Here is an 18,494-nt window from a genome sequence, read left to right as displayed (position 1 = left end):
CGACAACGCCGACGACGACGCGAAACCCAGGAACGGACGCCAAAGAGCCATTTGTGTAGCCAGCCCTCCTCCACAGTCTCTCCTCCTCCCTTCCATCATCCTCCCTCGCCCGGAGAGCCGACAGCGCGCATGCGCGGCGGCGGAGCAGGTTACGAGGCCGACGACAACGCCGACGCGAAACCCAGGAACGGACGCCAAAGAGCTGCGCTCTAAAAAAGGATTACTTATGTGTTCACTCCACTAATAAAGATATGTAGATTTAGCTGTAGTTTTAATGGACTTTCCAGCGTGCAGCCGAAAGTGCCAGTGCGCGCTTTCAAAAGTGTGTGGGGTGGGCGCAAATGAAGTACTTGACCCCCCTCGTTTTTACATGGGGAGGGCGGATGTGCCGCCCTTGCTCCCCCCCCCCCCCCCCCCCAGCGGTAGATACGCCTATGATAGTCGGGCTGGCACACACAAGTGAGCGCCGATTAAAGCCTACAGAGAACCAAGCGCACGTGAGCCCTTTCCGTCGAGCACAGGGTCACTTGTTGGACAGACTTTTTTAGGAAGTAAAAGCAAAGGCAAGTGGCTTCGCGCAGAGTTGGCTCGGGCTGAGTGGCCTATTGCTCCCCCCTCCCTCATTTTATTTCTTTTTTGGCGATAATTTATTAACATCCAAATCGAAACGGGGGTGGGAGGGCGAAAAATACTCACCTAGCCTGCTGGAGTGAATCGAGTAACCCACAGATATTTACTAGCCTAGCATTTTGTCTGTGTCTCACTAACCTTTTCTATCGTATTTAAAACATCTATAGCTACTTTGTACAGCTACCTAGGCAGGTAACGGAACCGGTCCCACCAATGTCTCTCCTGATTCTTTCCACCAATGCTCTAATCGCGTCTCGCTTATTGCAATTGCCGACCGGTCGGTGCTTCCATCAACTTTAAATCCCGCTGCACTTCTGGAAGGTGTACGCTTCCTCCATGGTGCTAGCGGCGCTACGCGGCTTTTGGCTTTGCCGAAATGGAGGACTCACCGTGAGTCGAACGAAAGGCCACAGGTGGTCTTTGAATATCGTGAGCGGCACATCGAGATGAACATGTCGTAGCTTGCCATGTCGTCGACCGCCATAACCTGGTTGTCTACGGCGTGAACGTGTGTGTACATGAGGATGTCACACAGGCTGTCGTCCGGGTACTGTATGGCCAGCGTGGCCGTCTCAGACACCGAGCACATGAGAGGAGCAGGCGTGGTTGTGGCTGCGATTAGAAGCAAAGTTGCGGAGTGGGTCTCCACGTTCTATTACCACTCTGTCGTGGAGTGAGAGGATCCCCGTAATTCCACTACATTAAACTCCTCGGACTGGTTTAGCGTTTCAGCATTGTCACTCCTGGAATGGACCCACTGATCCCTTTCACTTCCACAGTTCAAAGAAAAAAATGCCGTCTTCATAATTGTTTAGTATTTCACCTCCCCTCCCCCGCGAACGCAAACTAACTAAATACATAATTTCGAAGTCTTAACGACGACGCAAGACCATTTTTTCCCTCTAGGACAAACATCGTGATCTGCGATTTGTGGAAGCCGTCATTGCATGTAATCCCTGTAATATCGTTTTTTTTTTCTACAGAAGTACTTTGCAATTTCAGATTTGCCAAACATCTCTCTGCCACTCTGTGGAGAAAGCTACAGCATTAGGCCTAAAATAAGCATTGCGTGAGCACTCTGATGGTAGGGCACCTGCTTGGTCTGTACAGGACCTAGACATTAGAAACTTTATTTCATTGACACGTGTACAAGATGGCGTAGACTTTCCTATTTCATGAAGTGTTCGATGTACAAAATGAGTAATTTACTATGCCAGTCCTTTACTTTTCTATGAAGTGCTTATTTTACATGAAGATGTCATTGCATTGCTCTTCAGACTGCGTCCACAAACACATCTGCACGGTGTAGAAGTCAAGAATATAGGACTTTACTGAAAACATGCGTGTAATCCCTGCAATCAAACTCTCTGCAAAACATGCCAATTTGTGGTGAAATCCATCCTTGTGGTCTTCTTTTCCAAAGCTCCTCTAGAGTTTCTATATATAGAAAAACTAAGAGACAGAACAAAATCTTTGTCGCTCCTTCCAATTCTTCAAACACACAATGCAGAAAGAATTACTGGTAATAATTGATGCTTTCCTAATCAATGTCTCACTTCTTCATGTTTACGTGGCTTTCGATCGGTTTAGTATTAGGCCTGTTTTGCTTTAAAGTCAAACGGGACGCTACCTTCAGACAACAATGTGCGTCGATTTCCCAAGCACTGGCGTACAGCGTTCTGCTCGTAAGAGCTGCAGTTAGCTTTACTCTAGCTGCCCACGCGTCAGGTGCTTCACTGAATCGCACGCTGCGATGCAAGCAAGGCTTCGAATAAAAACCGCCATTTAAAAAAAATTATTTTTCAGAAACTATTTATATTCGTGTAACCAAAAGGACAAAATATTCTTACATTGCTTGGCATGTCGTGCATCTATTTGCTTATTCCGTCACTTTTGTGACTAAGATAAAAACGAGACCCATTGCTCCATTTTGACAGGCGATCTTCTGGTTTCTCATTTAGTGACACATTTACGGGTCCATTCTATTTTTCGGGAAAACATCTCTGATCATCTGTTAACGAGTGCGCTGGACACTCGACGGTGCGAAAAAAATAAAAAAGGAAGCGTGTCGCGGGCTCCAAGCCCCCGGGGACTCGCTCAGGATGAAACTGTTCACGACGTCGAATTCGACCTCCATACATGAGTGGTAGGCCCTGCGCGCTCTCGCTAAATCGAAGCATTATTTCAAAGATAGATGGCTGCTATTAAAACTGTACTTCTACCATGTAACGCAGAAATGCTTCTCGGTCTCTCAAATCATATTATACGTATATTACCGTGTTATCTTTAACTACCGCGGCATAGACTCACTGATACGTAGTTAGTCAAAGGGAAGGTATTGACAAAAAAATTGAAAACCCAATACAGTGACCATGTTTATTCTAACTAGTATATTTATCGTATTTGTAACCTCGCTTCAACTCAACGTCTACCATTCCAGGCCTGGGAGCCCATTCCGCTCTTACTTCCTTTCTCGGGCTTCCATTTTGTCCCCATTCCATTTCTCGCGGAACCGCTCATATGGGACGATTCCGGAATATTTCCAACTCTGATGCCGTCACTCCACAGGTGTAGAGCACAGCAGCGTAAACACTGGTAGTGACATCTTGTGACACTAAGGTTGACCACACAGCACACGACGTGACATCCTAGCTGGTGAAGCAGCGCATTGACACGGACACAGTGAAGGCACACAAGACGACGTCGGCAGCGAGTGTCGTCTTTTCTTGTGCGTCTTCACCGTGTCCGTGTCAGTGCGCTGCTTCACCGGCAAGCTATGATGATAATTACCGATCAGCCCAACTGTCCACATTAATGACATCCTTGATTGCGTGGCACGCGCACCACCCGATCTCGGATACCAGGTGCACAAAGTAAACGCGCGATACAGCTAATATGTTCTACTACAATACTGGCGTAGAGTTGGTAGCGAGCTAATGGTTAGCATGCAGTCCCTTCTCGAGTTCTTGTTCGACGAGAGCACTCTCTCAACACAAACATTTCGCATAACGTATCTCGCGGTGAATGTCGACGTTATTGCGATTAGGCATGAAAACACTGCAGCAACACGCCTCATTGGCACCGCCGAGACGCGTCGTGTATTGAGGCGCTTATGCAACCGGGCTCCTCTCGTGCTTCCCTCAGGACCTCGCTGCGTCACGTAGCGACCCCACCGCGAAGATGGTGCGTAGCGCTTGCCTGAATATATATGCCGAAATTTGGCATATATATATATGTGTATATATATGTATGCCCCACGATGACTGTCGACGCTAATGCGCTTAGCGTTGAATCAATACCGTAGAAGTACCTTGTGTACGAGGCGCGTACTGCAGCGGGATTCCTCTTTCGCGCTTCCTTAAGAACATCCGGCGCCATCTAGCGCTGCCGCTGCGAAGCCTGCGCGGGGCCTTCGAAATGTGCAGCACGCTAGGCATGTGTCTCTGGGAGTGTGCCGCTCTACAACGACGAAAAAGATCGCTTAAGCCTCTCCGATCATGAGCGCCATCAAACCCACGTCACAAGGCTTCCTCGGGGGCGGCAGGCTGCGCAACAAATGCGCTGCGTTCGTGCCGCTTTTCAAAGAACGCCTTTCACGCCTACGCTCTAGCGAGCTGCGCCATGAAGTCGCTAGGTACGTGCGACTTTTCAATGAACCCCTCGCCAATTTTAATTACTGAGTATTGTTGGGAGTCAGATGACGGCGACTGACGTTGCCTGCAGGTTGCATCCCACAGCTGCCACCAGTTGTTGAAACTCGGGGTAGTGTTAGGGCAAATAATCATTCGGGCACATGGATGAGTACGTCCGCAAGTAGGAGTAAAAGGTGTTTATTTTGCGTAATTTACATATTAAAACAAGTAGTCAGATTCTAGTCAGGATACAGACGTCTGTAGACATCTGCGTCCTCACCTCTGCAAGCATGCGTGTCCTGAATAGAATCTGGCGGCTTCTTTCAATACGCAAATAATACAAAATAAACCCCTCTTTCAATACTACTCCCGGACGTACTGATCCTTGCCTAAGAAGATTCCTTGCCTAAGCGTTACCCCCGAGTCCCAACAGTATGTGCCACTGAGAGGGCCGCAGCAAGGGAACAATTCTCAGCGTTTGAAGACGCCGGCGCATCACGCTTCTTGTCTCGGAGGACATGGATGAATTTCGAGGCAGTACCACTAGATGGTGCGGAATCCCCAGAATGAAGCGCATTAGCGAAGCCTGGTTGCTACATGACGTGTTTTTCAAGCACCATGCATTTCGGGGGCCATGCGCAGGCTACTTGGTGGTGGCTCTAGATCGCGACGCGTATTCTTAGGGTAGCGCGAAAGACAAGTTACGCTGCAGCACACGCTTCATACATACCTCGTTTCGGCGGTGGCAATAGCATGTGTCGCTGCATTGATTCAATGGTAACGCATTAACGTCGACAGTCATCATGAAATTGGTGCTGTCGTAATTTTTTTGGTATTGAAGGGTGGCACACACCTTGTGGCACATAACCACGGACCCAAGTTGCCATCAAAGAGGTTTATTAAGGATGGGGCGCATACGCAGCAGCACATACCTACTCACCAAAGAGGACCAGAAAAACGTTAATTGAAGAGTGCACTTACCCAGTGGCAGTTGCCTCATGACAGAGGTTATCATGATAGAAAATCGTCGAAGAGCAGCACATACCGAATCGCAAATAACCAGTGACCCAAGTTGGCGTGAAATAGGGTATTTGAGGGGCCGCACATAACCGGTGTTGCATGCCCAGTTACCGAATTAGGTTACTCCGACAATTGGTTCCGAGCCCACTACTCTGAGCTCGGCATCCCGATGGTCGGCCCAAGTTAACTTGGCGGGAAATAATGATTGTATGCGGATAAACGGATAAACAGACCGGCACACAAGCAATCCGCGAACTGGTGGAAGTTCACAAAGAATGCTAATCGCAATAAATAGGTTTCGAGCGCACTGTAGTTGGACCAAATGTCCCAAGATGTCGCTACCAGCTCTAATATTACCCTCCACGTATCCGTAATCCAGTGTACTACACAGGCTAACACGTTTCGGGACAAGCCGGAACCCTATTATAAATATCATTCGTCGCCATGTGACGCCGGGTATTATCGCGACGTTTCTTACTGGTAGAACTAGGCGTCGTGGCGTTATGTGGCGTGGGTTTGGCCACTGGAGTTGGGGCTGGAGGGCGTTTGGTAGGAGAGGGCGTGGGTTTGGCCGCTGGAGCTGGGGCTGGAGGGCGTTTGGTAGGAGAGGGCGTGGGTTTGGCCGCTGGAGCTGGGGCTGGAGGGCGTTTGGTAGGAGAGGGCGTGGGTTTGGCCGCTGGAGCTGGGGCTGGAGGGCGTTTGGTAGGAGAGGGCGTGGGTTTGGCCGCTGGAGCTGGGGCTGGAGGGCGTTTGGTAGGAGAGGGCGTGGGTTTGGCCGCTGGAGCTGGGGCTCGAGAGCTTTGAGGAGGAGGGGTTTTGGGTTTGGCTCCTGGAGAAGGGGCTCGAGAGCTTTGAGGAGGAGGGCGCGTAGGTTTGGCCACTGGAGCTGGGGCTGGAGGGCGTTTGGTAGGAGAGGGCGTGGGTTTGGCCGCTGGAGCTGGGGCTCGAGAGCTTTGAGGAGGTGGGGTTTTGGGTTTGGTAACTGGAGCTGGGGCTGAAGGGCTTTTGGTAGGAGAGGGCGTGGGTTTGGCCGCTGGAGCTGGGGCTGGAGGGCGTTTGGTAGGAGAGGGCGTGGGTTTGGCCGCTGGAGCTGGGGCTCGAGAGCTTTGAGGAGGTGGGGTTCTGGGTTTGGCCGCTGGAGGTGGGGCTCGAGAGCGTCGGGTAGTAGGGGGCGTGGGTCTGGCCGGTGGAGCTGGGGCTCGAGAGCGTTGGGTAGGAGGGGGCACTGGGTGAGGCACGGGGCTTGGGGTTTCAGAGCCTTTGGTAGGAGGCGGCGTGGGCTGGGCCATGGGGCCGGCGGCTGGAGGCGCGCTGGGCCTCTGGGCTTGCGGTTGGTCTGTCGGTATAATCTGTAAAAATGCCAGCACCAAAACAGACGCTAAATATAGAGGTATCTAATATTGCAAAAAAAAACTCAAATATTCCAATTCAATCCTTTACAAACTTGACACTAACAATGCTTTACAAACGACGATAACACTTTAGAATCACATTACAGGTGAAGGGGTGTTGGCCCCGTGAGTCGCCTGAAGGTACAGCGCCTATAGATTCTCTATAGACCTTTCTGTCGACCAGGTAGAAAAGATACAAAAGGAAAACATTAGGCTGAGATAGGTTCGGCTCAATTCAGTGGTATTTTCCTGCATAAATACATAGGTTGGTGATCTCCTTGGCAAGAAAGCTGTGTCAAACAGCTTGACGGGGCCAAGGACCCACTTTCTGATGTAAAGGTTATTTGTCTAGAAGCCTGTCATAGTTCTTTGTGCACCAACGTACGATCTTTTTCCGTAGGAAATTGCTACTAAATGCCCCCCTGATGCTCCTCAATTTGAATCACCCGCACCGATACGGACGAGCTGATGTAATCCCCAAGCTACACCTTAGGTCACTGCGGAGAAGTTCGAGCTTGTAACAGGATCTGAAACAAAATTCCAAGAAAAAATTATCCTAGAAGCAGAGTCAGCAGAAGTGAAAGCGCCAAGAAGGGGAAACTGCGGAAGTGCGACTCGTATAAGGGACGAATCAAGGACCAGGGGATGCACAACTGAGGTTGGTGCTACTTTGCAGAATTACCAGTAGTGCGAATGAACCACTCTCATAGTGATGTCTCGGAATCGGTGGCGATGATGACGATAATGGTGATGATGATTTATTGGCATTTCCGTTGAAACGGGGTGGTAAGAAATAGTCACCTAGCCTGGTTGACTAAATTTGGTGGGCTAGACATGTTTTCACTCTAGCATTTTCATATACGTTTGTTTTCTTTCTACCTCAAACATAGGCGCCGACTGGGGGGTGTGTCTCCGGCGCCCTAGCCCCCTCCGGAGCTTTCCAGGGCGGGGAGGGGGGAGGGGGGGGCTGAGCTTAGCCTCCCCGAAGCCTACCACCCCCTAACGTGTGTCATTGCCCCAGTTTTGTCACCCACATCATCTGAGGTTTCTTTTGAGTTGCTTTGACCTTTGACTAAAAATTTTATTGTAGTTAATAGCTTACTGCATCAGTCTACTGAATTGCTTTTCGCGTTTCGCGCGTCAGCAGAACGATGCTTTGGCCGCGTTATCAAGGGCATTTTGTTATCAATGTGATCAGTCTGCCTTGAGAGGCGGATAGTAAGAGTGACTTAGAGAGGAAGGAATAGCTGCAAACCCAGGTAGCACACAAAGTCTTGAAAACGTCGTATTAAGGGATTCAACGTCTGAAACGGATTTTCGACCAAAATCGACGCATCAAAGACGCTCCAAACAAGATAGCTTCAAAACGAGGGGTGAATACGTTTTGAAAACGACTCAAGGCGCCCCCGCCACGCCACGGCGCGTCAGCCTCTTTAGCGGCTTCTACAATATTCAACAACCCATCAACGCGATCCAACCTTGCGCAAGGTGGTCATACCGTCGTCAAATCATGTGACCAAGGTGGCCACGTGATTCGTGATGCCGGGCAGCCGGGCGAGCCGGGCATAGTCGCGTCGGCATGGCGTCGTCGCGTCACCGCACTCGCATTGCGCTGTGGTGTGTTTGCGGCTGTTCTGAATGTGCTGCCGCTGCCCTTTGCTATATGTAAGTGTTGCAGTGTTTTGCTGTCAAGAAAACGATATTCTGTGATCAGTTTGGGTTGTGCGATATGTTTGTGTGGTTTTAATTTGGAAATCAGTAGTGTTTTCAATTGTTATGTGACCAAGGCGGCCATGTTATTCGTGAAGCCGGGCATAGTTGCGTTATCGCACTCGCATGGCACTATGGTCTGTTTGCGACTGTTCTGAATGTGCTGCCGCTGCCCTTTGTCATGTAAGTGTTGCAGTGCTTCGCTGTCAAGAAAACGACATTATGTGATTACTTTGGGTTGTGCGATCTATTTGAGCCGGGCATAATAGCGTTATCGCACTTGCATTGCGCTGTGTTATGAAAGCGGCTGTTCTGAATGTGCTGCCGCTGCCCTTTGTCATGTAAGTGTTGCAGGGTTTTGCCGTCAAGAAAATGACGTTCTGTGATTAGTTTGGGTTGTGCGATCTGTTTGTGTATGTGTAGTTTAATTTGGAAATCAGTAGTGTTTTCAATTGGAGGGCGCGGAGTGGAGGGCACTAATCAGCACTTCAAGTTCATTGTCATGTTATGTGAGGCCCCTTTTCACTGACGCTGTAATTAAGGCGTTAAGGGCAGTATAAGGACGAAAGTTAGAGGGACGAAATCGTGCCTGTGTGTCCCTAGCATCGGGATCGGCCGCTATGCGTGATCCTAACAAGAAAGCATTTTGCAGAATGCGAAGAAAGGCGGCAAAATTTCTGTCTGTGCGCACCTTGCCGATCTCCGCAATAGAGCCGTCATCGTGGTATTTTAGTCTCCCGTTTAGCAAGAGTGTTGCAGACAAGGGAACTGGTTGAAACAGGCTTTTTTTTAATGATTCAGTACTAGTGCGGTATCCCAAAATGTGAGGTCAAGTGCTCGCCCTATTTTCTTCCCTCGCACTACAGCGCACTGACACAATTTTTCGTGCACCATACCGTGCTTTTATCGTTTGCGCTTCAGGTTCTCGATTGTGTTTTCGCCCCCTTTACCCACGTCGTGATGGGTATTTCATGGTATTACCGGGTACCAAATGTGTCCATATATTGTGTCCAATATATGAAACGGCCAAATTCGATTTTATTTGACGCCTCAATTGGTAGTAATGTATTGAGTCCCTTGTAGCTTTGTGCTTTGTTATCAATTTTAATATTTGGCGAATGGATACAGCATGTACGCTGCATAACTCGCTTGTGGATACTGCATACGTGAGTCGAGTATGCCCTTGGTATAAAATAACTTGTATGCTTTAGGTAGTACGATTGTTTGCAGTTTGGGACATGTGTCGGAATGTACGCTGTGCGCCCTTCGCGCTTTACGGCGGCCTGCCGAGTTCGTGCGGGTGCCATGTGCGCGCATGGAGTTCGCGAAGCGCTCTCGCAGTTTTATATATATATATATATATATATATATATATATATATATATATATATATATATATATATATATATATATACATGTGTTCTGTTCGCGCGTTTCGCACAACAGGGCATGTCGCAGTTCTTTGTCCTTGTGCAACACACTTTCCTAGCGTACGTCTGTGCATTATTTGATACCGGTTTCACACGGGACTCTTTTAGCCGCTATCCAGTCCGTTACAAATCGAATTTCTCGATCGTGATTGGCTCCTCTGCGCAAGCTACGAGAGTGAGCCAGTCGCATCGATAATTTCGATCCGGATCCGGCTTGATCGCGATCGAGAGTGGTCGTGTGACACCGGTTTTACACATGGCTCCCACATAGGGAACACTTTAAGTTCAATGCTACTGAGTGAAGAGCAAGTGCATATATATGCCAGTGGTGGTATGTGGGCAAGTCTCTCTGGTGAAGCCAATACTTGTGCATTCAAAAAATTTCAATTACCAGTGTAGTGCATCAATGTGTCTACTTCAACAAAATGGAGCACCAGTGCAGATATCTGAGCATACCTGTCCAGGGCAGCAATTGTGTCTACAGTTCTATTTCCAGCAGCGGGACTGCACAATAATCAGTAGGGAGCTCTCAAGCTGTTTATCTATGAAACTCTGCCTGGACTGTGTGCCAAATATTTTAGGACGTGACAGTGGGGGTGAATTGGTAAACGTCAGTGGAACTGTGCCTGGACATTGTGGCAAAAGTTTTTGGATGTGAAAGTGTGAGTGAACTGGCAAAGAATATGCTCTGGGCTACATGTGTTAAACGTTTTTCTCATTCAGAGTGCTTTTTTTTTTTACTTTAGGAGACTGGAGATGTGCGCAAAGTGTGACATGTCAGTGTGCTAATTAATGTATTTGCTGGTTTGCAAATTATTCGTTGCAACTTTGTTTTCGCCAGAGAGGCACAACTTTGCCTCTTGTAAAGGGCTTTTTAGATAAAACACATACTATTTATTATGACCATTGCTTCCTTTGTTACACAAATGCATTCCATTCCATTGCATTCCAGTTTATTTCCATGTTTATGTAAGTTTCTAATATGAGGCTTGCATATTCATTTCTCACGTTCTGGAGTGGCAAGATGCAGCATTACTGTCTCATCGTTCGCTGTACTACAGTAGTGTTCACTTGTTACACTGAATCCCCCGTTTAAGTATTCTGTACTAATCTCACTTTTTGCTTTCTTGTTGTATGGTTATTTTTTCTCACCATTACCTTCTTTGATATATCCTAAAGGCAATATTTCCAATTTTGCATTGTTCCCATTTTTTTTAAATTTCTGTCACAGGATGGTTTTATGATGGTATGTGGTGGTATTTCTTTTTGTGTTCTTTTCAAGCTTCTAGCTGATTGGTAACATTGCTTGGAGGCAGTTACCATCCGATTCATACTCTTGCATTTTTCAGTCTACTTCTTCCATTCGCTTCGATGTCACTTCTGCATAACTCTAGTCCATCTAATAGCACGTGCACTTTACTATGATAAATTAGACACTTTAGTACACTCCAGGTTTTTCTGTTCATTTTTGTATGTGTACTTGGAATTTTGTTTATGTGCTAGTGAATGTTCACTTTCGAGTTCATTACGAATCCTTTCTGCGACTTTTGTCATTGTTGATGTACCTTTACTTCTATTTGCATTTCTCACACAGTTTGTTCGAACCTGGCATAAGCATTACATTTTAATAAAGTGTTTTTGCTTTGTCACAATGTTCTCATTTCATGCACTCTTGGCATGAAAGACTTGGTCTGGCCACCTGCCAAGACGTGGCCATTTTTTCTTTGCAGGATGTTATTCCCATTGCGGTTGTAAGCATCGTAGCTCACTAAAGGCGGTATTAAAGATTTATTATTCCTAACAGGCTCATTTTCGTGCGACTTGGTAGAGGATGCGCCGGCCATGCGGGGAACAGTGCTTGGCACTGCGCCGTGGCTCTTACAGTCAACACCGACGCTTCTACTCATCTGGGGCGCGATTCGAGATCGTTGTTCGAAACGTCCGATCAGTTTCACCTCACGCGATTGGCCTAGGCCGTGCCAACGGTTGCGGCTGACGACGTCTGCGCGGCATAGGCCAGTCGCGTGAGGCGAAACTAAACGCGTGTTTTGAACAACGATGTCATCGCGCTCGTCACCCGCGAAAATTAGCTTCAGATTATTGTAAACCTTTCAAGACCGCTTCTAGACCAGCTTTTTGATAACGTCCTACAAACGTTTCGAAATTGGTTACGAATAGTTTTGCCAAAGGGATTCCTTGTGTCTTTCCCAATCCTATTTCTATACCAGCTTTTCGAATACGTCTTGCAGACCTGTTCTAGATCGTCTCAAAAAAGTAATAAAGCCGGATATTAGCAGAGATATACGACGTTTTCCCGCCGAAGTTCTCTCATTTGTGTCTTCTTTAACCTGTTTTTATCGTCTTGGATAAACGCTACGAAAACGTTACGTATCTCTTTTGTGCTACCTGGGAAGCCGCCAAACCTGCTGTTGGCGCTCCTTTCGTACCATGGTCAAGGTAATGCGCTGTCTCTTCGGGTTTGCGACAGGCAATGCAGTTTCTTTCAATCAGCTTATTTGAGGGTGGTGCTTTATGATGCGGGTGGGAGCCCAGTCACGCGGTATTTGTCATATTTCGGGAGGTTTATCTGACAGTCAGAAAAATTGCACGCAGCTTGTACGTCGCTGAAAACTGAGCAGTTAGATGTCATTTGGGGGTGCCTGGGGGTGCCTACAGATGCCTCAATGACACTTTGATAATTAGGACAGTATTTCTCGAATTATATAATTAATTGCAATTGTAAAAATGAATTTCGGGAAGAAACAATTACTGGCCGCTACTCCACTATACTGGAAACACTATGCACTAGGTTCCCTTCAAGTAGCCCAACAGGGTGTAGACGAGCCGTATGTAAAAATACTGAAAGATATCTATATTCACACAATCTGCGGAATATCTGCGGAATATAACCAACCGTTATACATAGCTTTCATTGATTACGAGAAAGCGTTTGATTCTGTCGAAACCTCCGCAGTCATGGAGGCATTACGTAATCAGGGTGTAGACGAGCCGTATGTAAATATACTCAAAAATATCTATAGCGGTTCCACAGCCGCCGTAGTCCTCCATAAAGAAAGCAACACAATCCCAATAAAGAAAGGCGTCAGGCAGGGAGATACGATCTCTCCAATGATATTCACAGCGTGTTTACAGGAGGTATTTAGAGACCTGGATTGGAAAGAATTGTGGATAAAAGGTAATGGAGAATACCTTGGCAACTTGCGATTTGCTGATAATATTGCCTTGCTTAGTAACTCAGGGGACCAATTGCAATGCATGCTCACTAACCTGGAGAGGCAAAGCAGAAGAGTGGGTCAAAAAATAATTCTGCAGAAAGCTAAAGTAATGTTTAACAGTCTCGGAAGAGAACAGCAATTTACAATAGGTAGCGAGGCACTGGAAGTGGTAAGGGAATGCATCTACTTAGGGCAGGTAGTGACGGCGGATCCGGATCGTGAGACGGAAATAATCAGAAGAATAAGAATGGGCTGGGGGGCGTTTGGCAGGCACTGTCAGATCATGAACAGCGGGTTGCCATTATCCCTCACGAGAAAAGTGTATAATAGCTGTGTCTTACCAGTACCCACCTACGGTGCAGAAACCTGGAGACTTACGAATAGGGTTCTACTTAAATTGAGGACAACGCAACGAGCTATGGAAAGAAGAATGATGGGTGTAACGTTAAGGGATAAGAAAAGAGCAGAGTGGGTGAGGGAACAAACGCGAGTTAATGAAATCTTAGTAGAAATCAAGAAAAAGAAATGGGCATGGGCAGGACATGTAATGAGGAGGGAAGATAACCGATGGTCATTAAGGGTTACGGATTGGATTCCAAGGGAAGGGAAGCGTAGCAGGGGGCGGCAGAAAGTTAGGTGGGCGGATGAGATTAAGAAGTTTGCAGGGACGACATGGCCACAATTGGTACATGACCGGGGTTGTTGGAGAAGTATGGGAGAGGCCTTTGCCCTGCAGTGGGCGTAACCAGGCTGATGATGATGATGATGGACACAACTGCTATTTCTTTAAGTCTTGCTTCATGATAGTTGGGGCACCCTCAGTACCCGAAATGGGGCCAAGTTGGATTCACTTGAAATCAGAATCAACAGCAGTAAGGCGCAAGAGCGCTTATACTCGAACTCACAGAAAAACAAAAAAAAGACAGAGAGAGGCTGCAGTTCCGCAGGAAAAGCGAAGCAGTATTAGTGATAGCGAAGTATACGACAATTACACGCAGGAAGATTACACCACTGAGAGACGCCGCATTCTTTCTGCCGGGAGAGGACTCAGGTGGTGACATTGAACTGTCTGCTGATATCAGGTCTTGTAAATTCTCATATAAGGCCCCAGCGCCCCCCCCCCCCCCCAGAAAAATGAAAACTTTCAGCCTATGGCCTCAAAACTTCCGTTCCTTCCTTGTACCACTACCTATGCCTGTAACGGATCCGGTCCTATCAATCTCTCGACTACTGACCGGTTGATGCTTCCGTCCACTTTAGATTCAAACGCGTCTCACTGAATGAATCCATTCACATGCCATTAGAATAACCTGAGTGGCCTCTCGATTTATGCTGCGGCATACAAATGTCTCATCTTGTTGCGGATATTTGCGGCGGCAAATTTTTGTCCTTTGACAACCAGCTCGAGCCGCAGATAATAATGCACTGGCCTTTGTGTTAGTGCACAGATTTTCACTTCCAATTTCTTTCTTCTTGTTCTTCTAAATATCCGTGGTCTTTCTTTTTCTTTTGATTCTTTGAATCCAATTCACTTTGTCTGTTTTCTTCATTTTCTTTCTGATGACTTCTGGCTATCTATTTACACTTTCAGTTACCCTGAGCGTGGTTGCCAGCTTTCTTGTCTTCTCCCTCCATTCTGTGTCCACGCTTCTCCGGTACAGATATTTGTTTGCGATTTTGCTGCTCAATATTATGATCCATGTTCCTGTGTATTTTTTTCAACATTAACATTTTTCTGTGCTTCTCTGACATCAAAGAAGGTTCAAACCATGTTACCCTACACTGCCTCCTTCGTGGTTTTACCGTGGGCTCCCCAAGGCAGCCCTCACCGATCTTTCGTTAACTTCAAATCCCGACAAGATATCTGATTCACGCACGGAACGGTATTTGCGAACGTTAGTGCAAGCATTTTTAATTCTTTCCAAATTCCACAGACCACCTCATATTTATGGCGGCCCTGAGGTGCACTCTTTCATTGTTGCTGCGAGAACTCTGAAAGCAACGCCATCTCTCGGCAATCACAACAAGGGACGTGGATTATTTTCCCTATACAGCGCGAACAAACGACGAGGGAAATTAGTTGTACTTCCTATGGAATTTTAAGTAAATGAAAAAAATGGCACCAGGTTGGATACGAACCCATGCCTTCGAATTGCACGTGCGATGCTCTCACCACTTGAGCTACTGCGGCGCGTTTTCCCACCCACATTCTGGCGTATTTGTTTCATCTGCTAGAAATAACCGCGGTAGGCAAGCACGTACGTCAAAGCCAGCCAGTATGTCCGTGCTTATTCTAGTTACGGAGTTCTCTGAGTGGGCCTCATGGACAGTTTACGTGAGTAAAATTGGATCCCACGCGATGGTATGCAACGGGAAACAGCCACGGAGCAAAGATATGCAAGCTCCTTCAATCAATACCACTTACGTGCGGAACCTATTGTTGCGCGATTTGACTGCATTAAGATGTTATGAGCTAGAGATCAGGCTATCTCTGTACCATGACCTAATATGGTTTTCGAACACTTCGACAAGGCCTTAACGAGGAAATAAAAATGCTGCAGCAATGCTTATTAATTTAATTTATGTATCTCAGACACCAGACAGATTTCTATTTCACCACATAAATGATATTAAACTGCGTGATTTTACTCCGCTAAGCAGTTACCAGTCAAAACCACCGCGTAACATCATGCTTTAATGCTTTTATCAACTTGAAAATGAACAAATTTGCTGCATTATTTCGGTTTGCTCCACGAATCTGTCTTTTAAATGGCGGTGTAACGCAATACTACATAACAACGTTGTAGAACTACAGGTTTCTGCCCATCACCGCAAACGGTAACTGTGCCTTGGTGGATGAATTTGACCGCTAGCAGAGAAAAACGGTAAACTGTTGTATCGAGCCGTGTTGTATCTAGCCAAGGACAAACAAGCATCACTTCTGTTAAAAGGATCGCTCTGTCACATGACTTGGGTTGCAAGGCCCTTCGACAGTGTTAACGCCTTCAACTGGAGCTGCTTAAAGCACAGCCAGTGATCCACTTCTACGCAGGCTGCGGGGACATTGCATAATTTTGTTTTGTTATTTGAGGTGCTACGATTAAGCGTCTCAGCTGACATGGGCGTCACTTGAGCACAGTGCTCAATGCAAAGATATGCGCGCATTGGAAGGCTCGGAAGTACGTGGCAACTGTGGGCATGCGGTATGTCTCTGTACGCTTTGCTTCGTGTGCGTTTCTATTTCTTTGTCCAGGCATTTTTCTTATCGGCGTCGTTTTGTTGCACTGGAGTTCTCCCGCGAATTGCTTATAGTACCCATCCATTTTCTTGCTGATCTTCGGCGGAACTCTGTAGTAAGCTTGACCTTTCTTCAGCCCCACCCGTTAGCGTTTACGTGAACCCGACGACCGGTTCTCCATTCGACAAAACATTTGACTCTACCTGAATGCTTAAGGTTAGTGTAACATTAACCATACAGGTGAGTAGCACTTACGGGAGTAGAGTGATTAGACGCTGGCCCAGTTGGAACAACGATGGCAGGGGGAGCGGAGGAGCTACTGCCACCGCCACCGCCACCGCCACCGCCACCGCCGCCTCCTCCGGAGAAGAAATCTCCCTCGTTCTCTTCGAGGTCCACTTGAAGGAAAGGAGACATACAGTTGGCCATATGCATGTTGAAGTGCGCCTTCGTTACCATAGCGTTTGGAAGAAATTTCTTAAAAAGAACCTTCTAAAATATGCATTGTAGCTACAGGCCCATAAAAAGACAAGATACGTGTAGAAGAACGTTAAACGCTGGGCGCGTTGCTAAATCGACTCAGGCAGAAAGACACCGAAAACGATGCTCACAGAACATACACTAAGTACGCAGGGCAAATGGCGGGCGAACAAGTGTATTTTACTGTCGACACAACCCGCCAACATCCCACCAAGCGCATACGCCAGAACACAGTCGTGGACACACAGTTCCCATGCATTTTACAAGACCCAGCGCTACGTCACGGGGTCGAATCCCGGCCACGGCGGCCATATTGCGACGGCGACGAAATAGGGAAGCACCCGTGTACTTAGACTTAGGTTCACGGTAGGGAACCGCAGGTGGTCCAAATTATTCCGGAGTCCGCCACTACGACGTGCCTCATAATCAGATAGTGGCTTTGGCACGTAAAACCCCGTAATTTGTATTACACAGCGCCACACACACAGCAGTAAAACCTAATATCTTAAGAAACGTTATAGTTGGGAACACTCATTCTGAGTTAGGGTGAGTGACGATGCACTGACGCATATGACATTTTGTATCTTGAACAGGCTGATGTGCTTAATAAGACCTTGCGGGCTTAAGTCAACGATAAGTTTCAGTTACTCCAGCATTTGTCCAGCGTATTTCTTAGATATTGCATATGCGTCTTTTTTTTGTCTTAGTCAGTGTTGCGGTTGTCCTGCAGCTAGTTCTGTTTGTCTCACATACTATACAAACTACCTATAATATACTATATATACTGTATACTATCTAATATACTATATGCTATATAACTAACTATATTATACAAACTAGCGCAACTTTTCTAGAGGAATTTTCGCGCAGCGCTCGTTCTGCTTCAATGAAAATAATTTGTAGTACTTCAATCTGTCTTGTCCTTCTGCTTGCGAGTTCAAACTTTCTTTCGACTTTTGAACACACGTCCTACGTTCGCACCTTGCGACATGTTAAGTAAGCGGGAGCAAGATGAGCAGTAGGCATGTTTGTTAGGACTTGATAGGGTTTTCTTTCAGCGGGCAAATAAGAACCAGTTATGCTACTTCCGCAAGCACTTTAGTAGTCCGTGCGAAACGATCAAGACGACGGGTGGTGCTGTTGCACGTGATTTTGCGGACTGTGAACGGAATGGGGACACCGTGCGTAAGCTTGACGTCTGGGATTAGAGTAACCACATAGTCACCATGAGGCACAGCCGGCGAGGAGCACAAATCGACATCTGCCACAGTTTTTGGTGGCTGGAGAATGAACTCAGTGCAATTGAAGCGGCTCAGAGACGGGTCACTGGCATCAGAGAGAACAGGCAACACGAAGATAGCCAGTCTAACAGCCTACAAGAGCAGAATAGGCGAAAAAAAATCGAGACAAAGTATGAGTCATTGAGGGCATTGGGATATGATAGTAAAAGAGGACGGCAATAGGCCTATCTGCGACTATTGCCCGTGAAGCAGGGCCCATGCCAATAGCAGCGACTGTCCCTTCCTCGGCGACTCTTGGAAATGATTTGGGCGCAGTTGGCGGCGAATAATGGCGGTAATATTAGACAAGTGCACCGCAGTGTTGATCAACGCACTTACATAAATCTCGTCAAAATTAACGTCGAAGATATTCTGCTTAGTGAGAAAGGTCTAGCGAAGATTCGCAGCGAAAATCATCGATCACAGCTCCGCCTCCCGAAGCTGCAC

General features: G+C 47.1%; 1 protein-coding gene across 1 annotated transcript in view; it reads right to left on the bottom strand.

Annotated features, from left to right (window-relative positions):
- The window catches only part of LOC135919748 (uncharacterized), a 45,264-nt gene extending 28,542 nt beyond the window's left edge, over positions 1-16,722 (bottom strand). The window contains exons 1-3 of the mRNA XM_065453625.1: positions 16,543-16,722; positions 5,761-6,631; positions 1,020-1,242 (exon numbers count right to left, since the gene is read on the bottom strand). Coding sequence (XP_065309697.1) covers positions 1,020-1,242; positions 5,761-6,631; positions 16,543-16,722 — 1,274 coding nt within the window. The remainder of the gene's footprint in view (positions 1-1,019; positions 1,243-5,760; positions 6,632-16,542) is intronic.
- Between the last annotated feature and the right edge of the window lie 1,772 nt (positions 16,723-18,494).

Source organism: Dermacentor albipictus, chromosome 7, assembly GCF_038994185.2.
Source record: "Dermacentor albipictus isolate Rhodes 1998 colony chromosome 7, USDA_Dalb.pri_finalv2, whole genome shotgun sequence".
NCBI classification, from domain to species: domain Eukaryota; kingdom Metazoa; phylum Arthropoda; class Arachnida; order Ixodida; family Ixodidae; genus Dermacentor; species Dermacentor albipictus.
The sequence above is the reverse complement of the archived record's forward strand: the minus strand, read 5'-3'. Positions and strand labels throughout refer to the sequence as shown.